This window comes from Cetorhinus maximus, chromosome 7, assembly GCF_964194155.1.
Source record: "Cetorhinus maximus chromosome 7, sCetMax3.hap1.1, whole genome shotgun sequence".
Lineage (NCBI taxonomy): Eukaryota > Metazoa > Chordata > Chondrichthyes > Lamniformes > Cetorhinidae > Cetorhinus > Cetorhinus maximus.
This window is the reverse complement of record NC_135885.1, coordinates 83,564,459-83,581,140: the sequence shown is the minus strand read 5'-3', so window position 1 is coordinate 83,581,140 and position 16,682 is coordinate 83,564,459. Positions and strand designations below refer to the sequence as shown.

The 16,682-nt window shown below is 41.7% G+C and overlaps 2 protein-coding genes across 3 annotated transcripts in view; both read right to left on the bottom strand.

Moving 5' to 3' along the window:
• The window catches only part of LOC144682908 (piwi-like protein 4), a 73,813-nt gene extending 58,586 nt beyond the window's left edge, over positions 1-15,227 (bottom strand). For both annotated transcript variants that reach the window (XM_078545786.1, XM_078545787.1), the window contains exons 1-2: positions 15,141-15,227; positions 7,094-7,219 (exon numbers count right to left, since the gene is read on the bottom strand). In XM_078545786.1, coding sequence (XP_078401912.1) covers positions 7,094-7,219; positions 15,141-15,192 — 178 coding nt within the window. In that variant the 5' untranslated portion in view covers positions 15,193-15,227. The remainder of the gene's footprint in view (positions 1-7,093; positions 7,220-15,140) is intronic.
• Positions 15,187-16,682, bottom strand: part of LOC144682910 (alpha-(1,3)-fucosyltransferase 4-like) — a 47,262-nt gene continuing 45,766 nt past the window's right edge. Inside the window, exon 2 of the mRNA XM_078545790.1 lies at positions 15,187-15,231. The gene's annotated coding sequence lies outside the window, so the exon portion shown is untranslated. The remainder of the gene's footprint in view (positions 15,232-16,682) is intronic.

Sequence of the window (16,682 nt, the reverse complement as noted above, 5' to 3'; positions counted from 1 at the left end):
GTAGTCAATCAGGCTCATTAACAAACTACTTGAAGCCAACTGAAGGAGGCCAACATGAATTTTCCAGTCAGCCTCCAGGTTCCTACACCAGGATGAGGCAAGTTTAGGCTCTGGAAGGCTGGCACCCAGCACAAATGGCCTCATCAGGCCTTCCCTGCCTGCCTGGGTGCAGGAGCAACCACAGATCATCCCCCTGAGCCCAACCCTCAGCAAGTGGTGCCCTGGCTGCTGAATCTATTTTTTAATTAAAGATTTGATAAAGTTGGATAGTGGGAACCTCCATGCTAAAATGCCCTCTCTTTTACTTAGCTTCCATTATATCCTATTGCTCATCTCAAGGTGGAAGGCCCCTGTTTGGCCCTCCAGTTTTGAGATCCCTCTCTCCATCCTTAATTGGATAAAGAGCTCATCTTCATGCCAATTAATGTGGTTTCCCTAGTCAAAATCCCAATGAGTGTTTCCTCCTGGGGAGGGTTTGGGATCCAGAAACAGCCCCGACATCTGTTTCTGGCCCCAGAGGGAACATCCAGCCCAAGTTTACATGAGGCCAGTCTCCTTACACAACTTATCCTTTCTTCCATGAGCTAACTGAACTCTGTTCGCCTCTAGCAGGCATAAGTAGAACACCAAGGTCGTGCTTCGCAGAAGAGTTATCTCTTCCATATTAACATGCAAGAGTGAAAAAATATACACACAACTATTATACCTCAATTACATCGAGACCACTTCTAACCTCAGTTTCCTGCAACATGTTGGATGGGGTGTGGAGCACTGACAACATTGTCTTCAGCATCTGGTCATCTCCTAAAGTCTGGGCACATTGGATCTTTATGCAAGTCAGTCAAAACGCAGCAAATGAGATAAACTTTAACATGGTCATGTTCATTACCTCCTAGGTCTGTAGCTGAAAACCTCTATCCTTCTCTTCCCCCACTCAACCGGGATCTTTGTGTAAACCAACTGACCAATGTCATCCGTACTTCCTGATACTACAGTTCTCTAGTAACAGACAGAGTTGCCAACATATACTGACAGGTTAGAGCATTTTATGGTGCTTTGGAATTATTGTTGCCTTGTAAAGTTCATGGGTTTATCTATCCACAACTTTCTGATATGCCACTGCTCTCACCACCTCCGGAGATCCATGCTGAATGCCATGCACTGCCTCAAGCATGCTCTCGACACCTCTCTGGTTAGAGCACTGGCTCACTCTATTTCAGAGGTATCCTGGTCGGCAGTTCCATTTCATTTTTCATCTTATCCTGCATTTTAGCAGAAAACATTTTTCCTTCTTTCAGATGTCATGGGGCCGCAAGCTTCAAAATGGGTGAAAGGTAAGGGAGCCAAAAACAGGGCTCCTTGGATAATAAGGGAGATAGTGACCATGATGCAACAAAAAAAAAAGAGGGTGTATGATGCATGTCAGGTGAATTCTTCAAGTGTAAACCAGATCCAATACAATAGGTTGAGAGGGGAGGTGAAGAGGAAAATAAGACTGGCAGAGAAAGGGTATAATAGAATGATTGGCAGTCAACATAAAAGGGAATGCAAAAAATCTTTTACCAGCATGTAAATAGTAAGCAGGTATTAAGGGGTGGAGTGGGTCCTATTCAGGAAACGGGGGTTGATATAGGATTGGAAATACAGGTCAAGGATAGAACACTCAATGAGTTCTTTGTATTGGTGTTTACTAAGAGGAATCTGACAAAATATCAATAGAAGCGGAGATAGTGGAGGCCATGGATAGTGTGAAAATTGAAAGGAGGGTAGTACTGGAAAGGATGCCACTGCTTCGGCTAGGTTAGTTACCTGATCTGGATGGCTTGTATACCAGGATGCTAAAGGAAGTGGGGTGGTGTAGTGGAAGGGCTTGCTTTAATTTTTCAAGCTCTCCTAGATATGGGGGAGGTGCTAAAAGATTGGAGAGTGGCAAACTTATTCAAGAAAGGGTGTAAAGACAGTCCTAGCAACTACAGGCCAGTTCATCTAACATCTGTGGTTGGTAAGGATTTGGAATCCATAATCAGAGGAAAAATCAACAGACACTTGGAGAGGTTTGAGTTAATTATGGAGAGCCGGCATGGATATGTGAAAGGCGGATTGTGCTCGACTAATCCAATTGAATTTTTTGATGAAGTAACAGGGAAGGTTGACGAAGGGAATGTGGTGGATGTTGTCTATATGGATTTTAAGAAAGAGTTTGACAAGGTGCCACATAAAAGGTTGGTTAACAAAATTGAGGCTCATGAAATAGGAGGGTCAGTTGGATAAAAAAACTTGGCTTAAAGGCAGAAAGCAGCAAGTGATAGTAAATGTTTTTTAAGACTGGAGGCTGATTGCCAGTGGCATTCCCCAAGGGTCAGTGCTAGGACCACTGCTTTTATTGCTACATAAAAACGTCTTGGATCTTGGAATACGGAGTAAAATTTCAAAATTTGCAGATGCTACCAATCGTGGAGGAGTGGCAAACAGTGAGGATGATATGAATTGTCTGTAAGCTAGACTAGCAGCATGGGCAGACAAGTGGCCCATGGAATTTAATAAAGAGAAGTATGAGGTGATACATTTTGGCAGAAAGGATGAAGGCAATACAGATTAATGGCACAATTCGAAAAGGTGCGCAGGAACAGAGGGACCTTGAGGTGCATGTGCATTGATCTTTTAAGATGGTAGGACATACTGAATGGTTAGCAAAGCATATGGGATCTTGGACTTCATAAACAGAGGTATTAAGTACAAAAGCAGGGAAATTATGCTGAACCTTTCTTAAGCTTTGTTTAGGCCAAACTAGAATATTGCGTCCAGTTCTAGTCACCACACTTTAGGAAAGATGCAAAGGTCCTTGAGAATTGACTGAGTAATAGGAAACAGCGAGTAAAGGTTAATGGATATTTTTTGGGCAGCAGGAAAGTTTGTAGTGGAGTTCCCCAGGGGTTGGTATTGGGACCCTTGGTTTTTCTAATATCTAATTAATGATCTAGATTTTGGAGTGCAGGGGACAATTTCAAAGTTTGCGGATGATAGAAAACTTGGAAGCATTGAAAACTGTGAGAAGGACTGTGCAGAACTTCAAAAGGACATAGAAAAGTTGGTGGAGTGGGCAGATAGGTGGCAGATGGCGTTCAATGCAGAGAAGTGTGAGGTGATTCATTTTGGTAGGCAGAATATGGAGAGCCAATAAAAAATAAGGGATACAACTCTAAAGGGTGTGCAGGAGCAGAGGGAACTGGGTGTATATGTGCATAATTCATTAAAGGTGGCAGGACAGGTGGAGACAGCAGTCAATAAAGCATACAATATCCTAAGCTTTATTAATAGGAGCATATAACTTGTATAGGGCACTAGTTAGGCCTTAGCTGGAATATTGTGTATAGTTCTGGGCACCACACTTTAGGAAGGATGTGAATGTACTGGAGAGAGTGCAGAAGAGGTTTACAAATAATGGTTCCAGGGATGAGAAACTTCAGTTATGTACATAGATTGGAGAAGTTGAGACTGCTCTCCTTGGAAAAGAGAAGGCTAAGAGGAGATTTGATAAAGGTGTTCAAAATCATGAGGGGGCTGGACAAGGTAGATAGGGAGAAGCTGTTCCTGCTTGTAAAAGGATCCAGAATGAGAGGGAACAGATTTAAAGTGATTTGCGAAAGAAGCAAATACGATGTGAGAAAAAACTTTTTCACACAGTGAGTGGTTCAGGTCTGGAATGCACTGTCTGGAAGTGTGGTAGAGGCAGGTTCAATCGAGGCATTCAAGAGGGCAACAGATGATTATATAAATAGAAACAATGTGCAGGGTTACGGGGAAAAGGCAGGATATTGGCATTGAGTCACAATGCTCATTTAAATAACTGGTGCAGACAAGATGGGATGAATGGCCTCCTTCTGCATCATGACAATTCGGTGATTCTGTGAAGGTGCAGAAGGGGTTTACCAGAATGGTTCCAAGGGTGGGAGATTTTAGTTACAAGGTGAGGTTGGAAAGGCTGGGTTGTTCTCCTTGGAGCAAAAGAGATTATGGGGAGATTTGATAAAGGCATACAAGATTATGACAGGCTTAGATAAGGTAGACAAGGAAACATTGTTCCCATGAGCTGATTGTACAAGGTCTAGGGCACACAGATTTAAGATTTTGGGCAAGAGATGTAGGGGGAATGTGAGGATAAACCTTTTTACGCACTGGGTAATAATGGCCTGGGACTCATAGCCCACAAGGGTCGTGGATGTGGAAACAATCATTGATTTTCAAAGGAAATTGGATGGGCACTTGGAGGAAGTAAACTTGCAGGGTTATGGGGACCAAGCACGGGAGTGGGACTGATTGGATTGCTCCACCAGCAGCCAGCATAGACTCGATAGGCTGGATGACCTCCTGCTCGTAAATGACTTTATAACTCTTGGATACCAAGACCCCTCTGATCCCATATCTTCTTCCAATCTCACCACTTATCATATTCTTGCTATTCCCTCTGATCATTACTTCTCTGACTCTAAATGACCACTCTCAGCAAAGGCCAGAGCTCCATCCCTTTATGTACTTATCTTAATGAATTTTGATGTTGGCACAGTGCTGAGCTCTTCTTACATTGTGTCCACTTCTTTGTCCAGGTGTCTTAATCCTGCAAAGCAGACCCTTTCTCCCATCTTAAGAGTTCCACAGGGTAGTGTCCTTGGCCCAACCATCTTCAGTTGTTTCATCAATGACCTTCCTCCCATCATAAGGAGAGAAGTGGGAATGTTCATGGATGATTGCACAATGTTCAGTACCATTCACAACTCCTCAGATACTGAAGCATTCCATGTCCAAATGCTGCAAGACCTGGACAATATCCAGGTCAGGGCTGACAAGTGGCAAGTAACATTCGTGCCACATAATTGTCAGGTAATGACCATCTCCAACGAGAGAGAATCCAACCATTGCCCCTTGATTTTCAATGGCATCACCATCACTGAATCCCCCACTATCAGGAACTCCCTTCCTAATAGCACTGTGGGTGTACCTACACCACATGGACTGCAGCGGTTCAAGAAGGCAGCTCACCACCATCTTCTCAATGTCAACTAGGGATGGGCAATAAATGCTGGCCCAGCCAGCGAAGCCCACATCCCATGAATGAATAAAATAATTCTCATTCCACCTGAAAACTTTCCTTTGGCCTCTGACTCTGTAGAGCTTTTCATATGAAATGCAGGCATGATATCAGCCACCTCAATTTTTCTGCACAGTGACTCTGCACAGTCACTCTAACTTCTACCCATGCTCTTTGGCCTTTGCTGTTTCCTTCCTCATGTGAAGCAATTTTTCAGCACAAAAGTGGCCAAAATCAATTACTAACTAGAGATCGGCCTTATGTCTCTTGTGCTCTGTATACATGGCTATAAATAGGAGGAAGTGGAAGGCCTAGGATTCTCCTTGCCGTTTTCAGCTTGTTGAACAAATGGCTATATTAATAGCTATTGCATTATTTTATTCTGATGCTTGTGGCGGTTTCTCTGCAGCAGGGAAATTAGACATCCTAAGTGACTGTGACAAAGTTAAACTTTCCCACTTTGTTCTTCTCAACCTATCAGATCAGTCAATCCACAACTATATCAAGTAAGTCAATGAAATCTTGCTTGCCAGAGACACCACTTTTATTGCCTTTTCTCCATGAATTAAAGGTCACAATTTGAGAGGCTGCTGTATTCCTGATAGGTAGCTGGTTTTCTTAAAGTGCAGGGCCTCATTAATAGTGCCAATATAGCTTCAGGATGCATAACTGCAGCCAAATGGTACTTATGAATCTTAAAATGTCCTATATCATCGATGCCCAGATTGTCCTTGGCCACCACAACAGAATATTACATGGCGGTTTCAAGATACCATAACGGCAGACATAATGCCTTCACCTTACTAAGCTCTATGGTGTCACTACTGTTTGAAGGATTAATTCAAAAATGGTCACTTTTTTCTGCACATGTACCCCAGGGGTACATCTGGGCTATTTTCAGTCAATGGACAGCTCTGAGGGTTCTCCAGCTATCTTCATTGCAAACAGTCAGTTTCACAAAAAACAAGATTGTGCTTCCCTTTAAGTGCAACATCCCTTCAAGAATTGTGACTTTCCAGACTACCCACCCTCCTGAGCAAGCGTACTCCCTGTGCACAAGGATATTAAAATTATTTAAATGATCTGAGTTTGCGGAATGAATTTACCACACAACTGACACCGATGTACCCAGAAGCACTGTCCATTTTTAGCATTGATCAGGTAATTGTCCCTCTGTTTTTCAGTCACAATTGCCTTTATATCTTTCCTTGCTTCCTCAGGATTGAGAAGACTTGCTTCCACTACGGTTTGATGAGTTCTGAGATGGCTGATAAGTCCCATGCTCGATCCGCAGTCTCTGCCACCTGTGGGCAAATGGTCCTTGAAGAGTTGGGTGGATGAGTTGATTGGAGGTTTGTGCGCCATCCCTGATGCTGCAACTGCGTCTCTGCATTTTCACTGTGTGGCAAGTCCAAGAAAAATCCAAGGAACAGCACCAATAACTGTCAAAGGCCTTTTTTGAACTCAAGTATGCCTTTGACTCTGTCAGCCATTTAGGCTAATGGAGTATCCTCCTCAAATTTGGCTGTCCTCAGAAATTTGTCACCATCCTCCAACTACTCCACAATGACATGCATGCAGTGATCCTCACCAATGGGACCATCGCAGACCCCATCTCAGTGAAGAATGGGGTCAAACATGGCTGAGTCATTGCACCAACCCTCTTCTCCATCTTCTTCGCTGCAACACTGCACCTTATCTCCAGCAACAATTTACAGAACAGATGGCAAACTGTTCAACCTATGGTGCCTACAATCCAAACCCCAAATCATTCGAACTTCAGTCATTGTGCCTATTTATACACAATATAATGCGTACATTATCCTGAAGTTCATCAATTAAGTCATATTACAAACAACTTGTTCTAGTTGTTTGCTGCCTGATAAGAGCTTCAATTACATGCAATCATGACCACTTAAGATAAATTTTCACAGGAATATATTAATGATTTCTACAGCAGCTGACTGAAAAATTATTTAAAATATTTAAGCAGAGTATTTTTTTTACCTGATTTAGAATCTTTCACGTGTTCCATTGCTTTCCTTGTATTTACACCAAAATCAAAGATATTGCGCCTCCTCGGACGTCCTCTCTCCATCATTACTTGTCTTTCAAAACCAGCAGATACTGTCACTGTTGAGCAAGAAAATGATCACTTTTAAGCCTCATTTCATGAATCTCTTCTCCAGAGAGCCCTATCCCCTGGAAGCATACACCTTTGTAAAACTCCCCTCCTAATGTAAACATTAGGGAACATATGGTTCTAAAATTCTACAGTTCTCCCGGTCTCCCACTAAAATTCTAGAGGCTGACAGGTAGAATCCCAAAGGAAATGGGGATGGTTAGGACCTTGCAGAATTTGAGAGCCCACAGGCCTACAGAACCCCACTGCAGTAAAACGGGCAAGCACAGGTCCCAAAAAACCATTTACATCTGTCTGGTCAGCTATTGAACTCAGAAGAAAAACACACTGTTCACTATTTATATCCCGCAATTAATTTTCTTACCAAATAACTTCTGATATTTCTGATGTTATCAGCTTGATTATTTCACTGGACTGTGAATTCCAAATGTTTCCTTGTGCAAACATGAACAGTGCAACAATGGTATTTTTAAAAATGAATTGTGTAATTTAAAAATGATGCTAGCTCATTGGGACATTATAGAATTGGTCCCAGACGTGCTCCACTTGCAATTGGCAACTATTAACACACAAGTGTGGGCAATACTGGTGAAATACAAAATAACTCAAAAGTACATTTGGGATTGTTGATAATTTTTTACAAATGAAAATTAGAAAGGGAATCTCAGTCATATCTTACGGTGAGTTCTATTATTTTAGTCCATATTAATAATATTAACGTGACAAAGCGACAGTAGCTTTACCTACTTTAACAATTAATGAAAAAAAAACAGAATAAGGATGAAGAACATTCCAGCACTACTTCATCAACAATTGTGTGCAAAGGTCACATAGATAACCATTTGGGAAGTGGAGGGCTTTGTAAAAAGCCTGGTATTAGGCCCTGTGCCTATTCAGCACTGGGTACATTCAAACCACGGCCCCTGTGTTTAAGGGAAGATGGGGAGGGTGCAGCAATGTGGCTGAGAAAAGATGAAGAACCCAGCAAGGCCACAAATGCAGAGGTCCTGCATTTTAGCTCCATTTCCTGAAGCCAGCCAGATGGAGAGCCTGGCAAGGAAAACCAATGGCAGGGGGCTGTAGACGGAGACTTGAGGAGAGAGGAGAGATGTCAGCAAGCTAATGTAGGGATGGGAAAATAAAGATAGGTTGGCAGGTTATCAGATGCAGAAAAAGAAGTCAGAAAGCAATGGAGAGAGGGAAGAAAAAATTAACGAGAAATTGGGAGCTGGAGGAAGAGAGCAATCAAACAAACAGGAGGGCTGGGGAGAGTGGAGGAGGAGTAGGGATTCTGGTGATCAGGACTGGGTGTGGCTAAAAATTTCTTTGAGTGGTCTGGGGAGCACTTCTCCTCCTCCTGATTCAAAATAACTATTCTTTCCTCCCTTTAACTGCCAAGTATCCCAATCCTCGGAAAACCCATACAGCAACAGCTAATTTTAAATTGGACTCCCAATTGCAGAGAATGAGCCTGGTCAAAATATGTTAATTAACTGTCCTGCGTTGCTTTGTTGCAGCTCTTGGATGCTTAGGCATCCACTGCCACAAAAATGGCAGCAAGAACATGCATAGCATACGATAGACACATTGTCGTTATTTCAATATTTAACACACCCTCTACCCTCTTCTGACATGAAAGGGTTAATATTGAGGTCCATGTTCCTGCAATGAGGCTGAACTGCTGCTACTTGAGGCCCTAAATGATAGTGTAACATAAGCTCATTAATATATATGTGAATGAGGGCAGAGTTTTCCACCATTCACCTTGTGCCTTTTGCCCCAGAGAAGCAAAATTGTTTCTTTGGGCAATTAAAAAGCCAGAATCTTTTGTACCTCACATCCTAGGCTTTCACAGTGATTTTTTTCCCCCCAAAAAGGTGCGTTGATTTAAGTTTCAGGAGATTTTCCTTATCTTCTGACTCTTCTTGCTGCTTTTATTGCATTTAGTTAGCTGCATTTTTGTTAGCATTCATCCCACTATTTTTTGCATTCTTAAATATTTTAATTTCTTCTATTTTTCACCTCTTACCTTTGCACAGAGTAAAACTCTCATTTAGCACCTTAAAAATAAGAGGTTGCATGTTCTTCTGGGAATTCATCTTTATGAAGTGGAAGACAAGGAGATGGTCAATGGGAATACCAAGAGGGAGTCCAACTGCATTGGAGGTTATCTGTCCCAAGCCACCATTACTCAAGTATGTAACTCCATAGTCCCCAACAAAACAATCTGAGCAGAGATTTGTTTCTGCCACCTATGCTTCATCATCTTATTACACAGAGTAGTCTTGATATGCTGAAAATTGAAGAAGCAGATGCATACTTAGATATGTGGAACATGGTTATAAATAAGTGATCGCATAGTATACTGCTGGGTTGGGTTATCAAACAGTCTTTACTGTCTGCTGGTAATCTAGCAGACCAATTCATCCTACCATTATATAAAATCAATAGGATAGTTACCAGGTGATCCACTGTTACATTACTGCCTAGGTGGTGAAGATGAAAATCTGTCCCTATCATTTGAGGTATGATGTTTTTGGAAGATACAAGTGTGGCAAAGCTGTCAATTGTATGCTGAAACTTTAGTGCATCTGTACTGAGATATGAACATGCTTTTGATGCAATAAAATAAATGTATTGCTGAAAAAAGACATGTCAAAGTTCTCCATCTTGCACTCATCAGGACACTTCGTAAGAATACCAATATAAGGGAAAACAACAATTTATACTATGGGAGAAGAGAGTGCTGATTGGTTGGTAAGTGGACTCTGTTTGGTAGAGGTGTTGCCGTAGAGAATGCACCAAATTGATGATGACTGACAGTTAACTGCCAAGCACTGTTTGAAATTTAAACCAAGCAGCTTGGCCCTGATTGGTCAAGGCATTGTCCTGAGGAACAAGTCAGTGAATGGCTGTCACTTATTTTGTTTAGTTGAAACAGGCACAATGTGTGTACATGTTCTTTCTGTCTACAAAGAACAGGGCCCTGTATATTAATATATGTAGCTTCCAGTACACGCAAATACCCCATTCTGCGAACCCGACTGAAAACCAATTTAAGATGCAAGGGGCTTGCTGGCATGCCTGTCTGTGCTTGTTAAAATGGCACTCTACATGGGGCCAGGAAAAATAGGGCGAATAGGTCTCAGCAAAAATTTTATCCGTTTGCATATTCCATTACCATCAGGGCAAAGAGTTAAAATTGGGGCTATTAATTTCAGAGTGGGAACTTCCTAGATACCATTTCCCAATATTTTAGAATGCAGAACACCTATTTTTCATTATGTTCACTTTAATGGAGCATTAATAATAGAGGTTAGTTTCAAGGACACAGTAAGGTAAAGGTTTGTGCATTTCAGTCAATCCTTGATTATTTTCTTCACTCTCATGTTTGCTTTCTACTGATACCCAGGTTCTCAGCATGTTTTGAGCCAGTTGTTTAAAAATGTTGCCTCCAGTTTTATTACTATCATCAATATGTTTTTCAAAGGGAAGCCTATTATCTGAGGATTGATAGTTTCCTCTTCATTCTGAACAGGCAGCAATTTCTATTTTAACACTGAAAACTATCACAATGTCAGTTTGACTGATTGAAAGAACTTGCATTTAAAAAACACCTTAAGGATATCCTGAGGATGTTAAAACACATTTCTGAAGTGGGTCAATGTTGTAGTGTGGGGTAAAATTGCCAGTCACTTTCCACAGTAAATAAGCTCCCACAGATAGCAATGGGAGACATGACCAGTTAGTGTAACTTGGTGGTGCTAGCTGAGGGCTAAATATTGGCCTGGACACATCAGGAGGGGAAGTATATGTTGATAAGGATAGATAAAGTAGGGTGGGAGGAGGCTCATGCAAAGCATAAACACTGGCAGAAACCAGTTGGGCCAAATGACTTTTTTCTGTGCTGCAATTCTATGTGTATTTGGGATTGTTGATGATTTTTTAGTAATAGTAATTAGGAAGCAATTAGCAGTTATCTCTTATGATGAATTGCTATGTTTTGAAATAGCTCTATAATTTTAGTCCATTCTAATAAAACTTGTGATCCAAAGGCAGTAATTCTACCCAAAAGCTTTTCACAGTTATTGCCTTAACAAGAAAAAGAACAGAACAAAGATCAGATGAATTTCAGCATGTCATTCTCTACTGTTGTGCACTAAGGTCACAAATATGTGCAACCAGTGCGGGTCTGCTGCTGGATGCTTACATAGCAATGATCAACAATAAAGAAAGGTGAACATGGCCACTTAGCCTATCATAGTTCATCCACCAGATAGATTCTCCTTATTGCTACATTGTTATTATTTATGACTGACGGCAGAGTTTTTAATCAGCAATACTCTACCCAGAGTTCTACACATCGATTACGCTTTGTGTGAAGAGGTTCCTAATATCCGCTTTAAGTTTTCCCTTTATAGTTTGAAGCACTGTCCCTTTACCCTATTCTCAGAATTAAGATTGAAGCAATATTCCAGACTTACCTTTTCAATACTGCTTACTAACATGTATACTTCTCCAAGGTCACCTCTTAGTCACCTCCTTTCAAGGCTGGAAAGTACACCCTTGGAACACCACTAATATTTTAACAAGACTTGTACCACGGAGCCTCGGGTGCTGATCCAGTACAAATCCAGCTTGAATGGAAAAATGGGTTTTTCACTCCCTTTGTACCACATCTTGACAGAGATGCAAAGGAGCACATTTTCAAGCCCTTAATTAATGGGGTAGAAAAGTACATCTAGGATATTACTTGAACCTAAACTACGATGGTTGTTTGAGATGGCACTTGTTTAAACCAGATAACTTTAGCTCACACATGTTCATAGCTGTCTTGTCTAAACTACTGTTTTTTCCTCAGGCTAGATTTGCTAAAATAACAGTTATCTACTGTTTTACAGGAATCAATTCTTACTGCATTCAATGACCCTTGAACTACAGCCAGGACAATGGATTACCTTGCACATGGGGTGGTCAACTATGGTGTGAAATCAGGAGATAGAGTTTGCTGGACAGACAGCATAACCCGATTGATGGCAGATGGGAGACACCATCAAGAAGATGTGTAAACAGCCTGGGCCCTGCAAGTCTCGCCGTGCCTGTGAGAAGAATCTGATAAGGACACATGGTCGCCAGACGCCTGTTTTGACAAATCCTGGACGGAGGCCTCTGGAATGGAGCCAGAAACTGGACTTAAAGGGGCACAGCATCCAGCAGTTGGGCTGCAGCTTAGGTAGATTAGGTAGCCACTGAAGACTACGGAGGAAGGGACTTCGACGGGACGACTGACTGGAGAGTCCACCCCCATGCAAGGTTATTCGGAGACTTAGTGATGTGTGAACCAAGGGAAACTTTATCACTTTAGGGAACTATCTCGAACAGAAGAATTTGTGGTTATCATTTCTGCTATAATAAAGCTGCCTTTCTTTCGTTCCTTTAATAGAAAATCTCACACACACACAAAATGTTTTTTTCTTTCTTGTTAATAAAGTTATCGTTCCTTCATTATTTATCATTAATAATTGTTTAGTAAAAATGGTTTTTTCACATGTTATTTGGTATTGAGTCACTCATTCCTGTTACATCCAGAGTACAGCTCCAAGCCCAAGTGGGACTCTGCAAGGGGACTCTCATGCCCCTACAGTACAACAGTCCCTCCGCTTCCCATGGCAACTTTCCATGGAAGTGCAGGAGCTGCAATATCTGCCTTCTACCTACTCCTTTCTTACTGTCCATGGCCCTGTGCAGTCCATCCAAGTGAAACAGCAATTTACTTATACCTCTTTCAATTTAGTATACTGTATTCTCCGTTCAAGATGTGGTCTCCTCTAAACTGGGGAGACCAAATGCAGACTGGGTGACTGCTTTGCAGATCGCCTCCACTCAATTTAGATACGTAATCCTGAGCTCCCAGTCACTTGCATTTTAATTCTCCACCTTGCTCCCACTCTGACCTTTCTGTCCTTGGCTTGCTGCAGTATTCTAATGAAGCTCAACATAAGCACAAGGAACAGCAACTCATCTTTCAACTGGGCGCTTCACAGCCTTCTGAACTCAACAGTGAGCTTAACAGTTTTAGATCATAAACTCTTCCTCATTTTGCTTTGTGTTTCTTTGCTGATTTGTTTCACTTCCCTTTCATTTCTTCCCTTGCTTCTTTCACTTTACAGTCAGACAGCAGTTATCCTGCCATTCACACTTCCTCTCGACACATCGTCTGTTTCTTTAGTTGTTCCATTACCGCACCCTTTGGTCTTGCAGCAAGAAACCTTTTGTCATTTAATCTCTTCTGCCCTCCACTATCGCCTTTTGTTCTTCTTCCCACTCTCCCCCTTTCACTCACTCAAAACCTATTACATTTCTAACTTCTCCCAGTTCTGACAAAAGGTTACAGACCTGAAACATTAACTCTGTTTCCCTCTCCACGTGTGCTACCGGACCTACTGAGTATTTCAAGTATTTTCCATTTTTAGTCCTTAACCCCAACTCAGGAGACCAGGATAAAATAATTCATGTTAGGATCCTGATGACCTTACAGTGGTAATTAACTCAAAAGCATTTTAACTACCTGCCTGCTCCGTTTCTGCTTAGCGGGTAACATTAGAATCGACTCCTAGGGCAGAATTTAACACCAGCGGGATTTTACACTCCCGAAGTCAGTGGACTTGTGAACGGCTTGCCACATTTTATAGCCCCACCCCCACTGCGATAGGGCCATAAAATTCCACCCCTAGGTTCTAATTCAAGGGGCCAATCCAACAAAAGTACCAATTAACTTGAAGATCTTGAACTAAATGCTAACATTTTTGGTGAAAGTAAAGTTCAGCTTGTGGAACAAGTAATGTTTTAGAATGCCAGGAGAAGGAAGGAATATGAAAGCAACAAAGTCATGCTTTAGGTCACAGTTGGAGTATGGCATTCAATTCCGGGCACCACGCTTTCAGAAGGACATCAAGACCTTAGAGAGGGTGAAGAGGAGATTTACCAGAATGGTCTCAGGAATGGGGGTCTTCAGTTACTTGGAGGGATTAGAAAACTGGCACTGTCTCCTTCGATCAGAGAAGGTTAACGGGAGATTTTATATGTGCGTTCAAAAACTTGAACAGCTTTAATAAAGAAGGAGAAATTGTTTTCATGTCAGAATGGTTAGTAAGCAGAGGACACAGATTTCAGGTAACTGGCATGAGAATCAAAGGCAAGATGAGAAGCATTTATTTTAATGCAGCAAGTTATTATGATATGTAATCACTGGCTGAAAGGTTGGTGGAAGCAGATTCAAAGATAACTTTCAAAAGGGAATTGGATAAATATTTGAAGAGGAAGAAAAATGCAGGGCTTTTGGGCCAGGGCAGGGAATGGGAATAATTGGATGGTTCTTTGAAAGACTCAGCATAGGCACTATGGGCCAAATAACTTCCTACTCGGCTGTATCATTCTATGATTCTATAAGCTAAGAATGTATGCCGGGAGTAACAGCAAGGAAAGATATAAATTTTAAAAACAGAGATTGATGCAGAAAAATAATAATTTGATAATTTTCAAATATTGAAGAGTTTACAAAACTCCACTTTATGCACCAGGAGTGCATAACGCAAAAACACAGGGATACTCCACGCTTCTCCATTGATTACACCATTCCACCTGTTGTAAGAAGAGTATGAAAACATGAATAAAATATCAAAATATGAAAGGAATTTCAGTATAATCTTGTTTTCAGCACCATCTATAGCTTTACATCCTCATTCATATACACTATGCAAAATTATCTGAGACTCTGCAGTTCAGCAAGTGGCTCATTGGGAAATTATGGGCAAGTCATCACGATTTTCTGATAAACACCCCATGAATTATTTGGGGTCTCAGGAAACATTTAATCTCTAATCCTCCAATAATAATTTACAATGAACTCACGGCTGCATGCTTCTGATTTTCTTTGAGTGTGGTTAGTTCCAAAGGTCTCCATTTGTGTAAGGGTAGATGTTCTCTGATTCACAGCTAATACCTAAAACAAAATGAGACTATGATATTACAAAGGTGACAGATTTATTATATCAAATTTGTTTATATTTTGTGGTTCTTAAAAATATAATTGATGCATAACAACAACAGCATGCTTTTACGTGGTACCTTTATTGCAGAAAAATGTTCCAAAGCCCTCCGTAGAGGCAAAATAAAAGAAAATTGACACCGTTCCAAAGGAGGAGAGATTAGGGTGGGTGAACAAAAACAAAAAATGCTGCAAACACTCAGCAGGCCAGGCAGCATCCACAGACAGAGAAACAGAGTTAACATTTCAGGTCAATGATCTTTCATCAGAGCAGTGAAAAGTTAAAGATGTAGTAGGTTTTGCATAATGGGTGGATGGGACAAGGACAAAAGGAAAGTCTTTGATAGGATGAAAGACAGGAGAGATTGAATGACAGAAGAGTTAGTCTAACAGAACAAAAAGGAATAGTGATGGGGCAAGAAATGAAAGATATGCCTAGGGCAGATGTGTACTGTCTGATTGTATCTTGGTTACCCATGGCTGCCCCACAGACCTGTTCTTCATTTCAGTGCTGCTGTCTGCTGCACACTCCAGGGGCCAAATAGCATTGTGAAGAAACCATGAGCAGCATTTCCCTTTTTAAAGGCACAATCATTTTCAAAGGTAAGTTACAGCTATGCATGGCAGCCACTGGATAATTGTTTTTGCCATTCAGGAGAAGCAATAGCCCACTAAGAAGAAGAGAACTCTCGGATTTTATGATGCATTATTAATGCTTGGTTGAGCTCCAGGGCTCATGGATTAGATCAGCAGGGGTTCTGTTTTGGCGTTCAGTGCTCAGCAACGTTCAGTGCTCAACAAAGGACTCAGTTTCATACCCTTGCACCCTCATCTCAATGAATTTCGGGCTTGGCACAATGCTGAACTCTTCTTCCGCTGCCTTCGTCTCCATGCTCAATTCTTTGGGCAGAAGTCCTCTCCCCATTCAACGGATCCTTTTACCCGACTCCAATATTCTCCCTCCACCTGGACCCCTCCCTCTGGATTCTTACCTTCTCTTGATCTTTTCATTGAGAACTGTCAGCATGACATCAGTCGTCTCAATTTCTCTGCTCCTCTCACCCACTCTAACCTGTCTCCCTCTGAACTTGCTGCACTCCGTTCTCTCAGGTCCAACCCTGACATTGTCATCAAACCTGCTGACAAGGGTAGTGCTGTTGTTGTCTGGCGCACTAACATCTACCTTGCAGAGGCTGAGCGTCAACTTGCAGACATTTCCTCCTACCTCCCCCTGGACCATGACCCCACCACTGAACATCAAGCCATTGTTTCCAGGACTGTTACTGACCTCATCTCCTCTGGAGATCTTCCTTCCATAGCTTCCATCCTCAGTCTCCCAACCTCAGACGGCCCGCTTCTACCTCCTACCCAAAATCCACAAACAGGACTGTCCTGGCAGACCGATC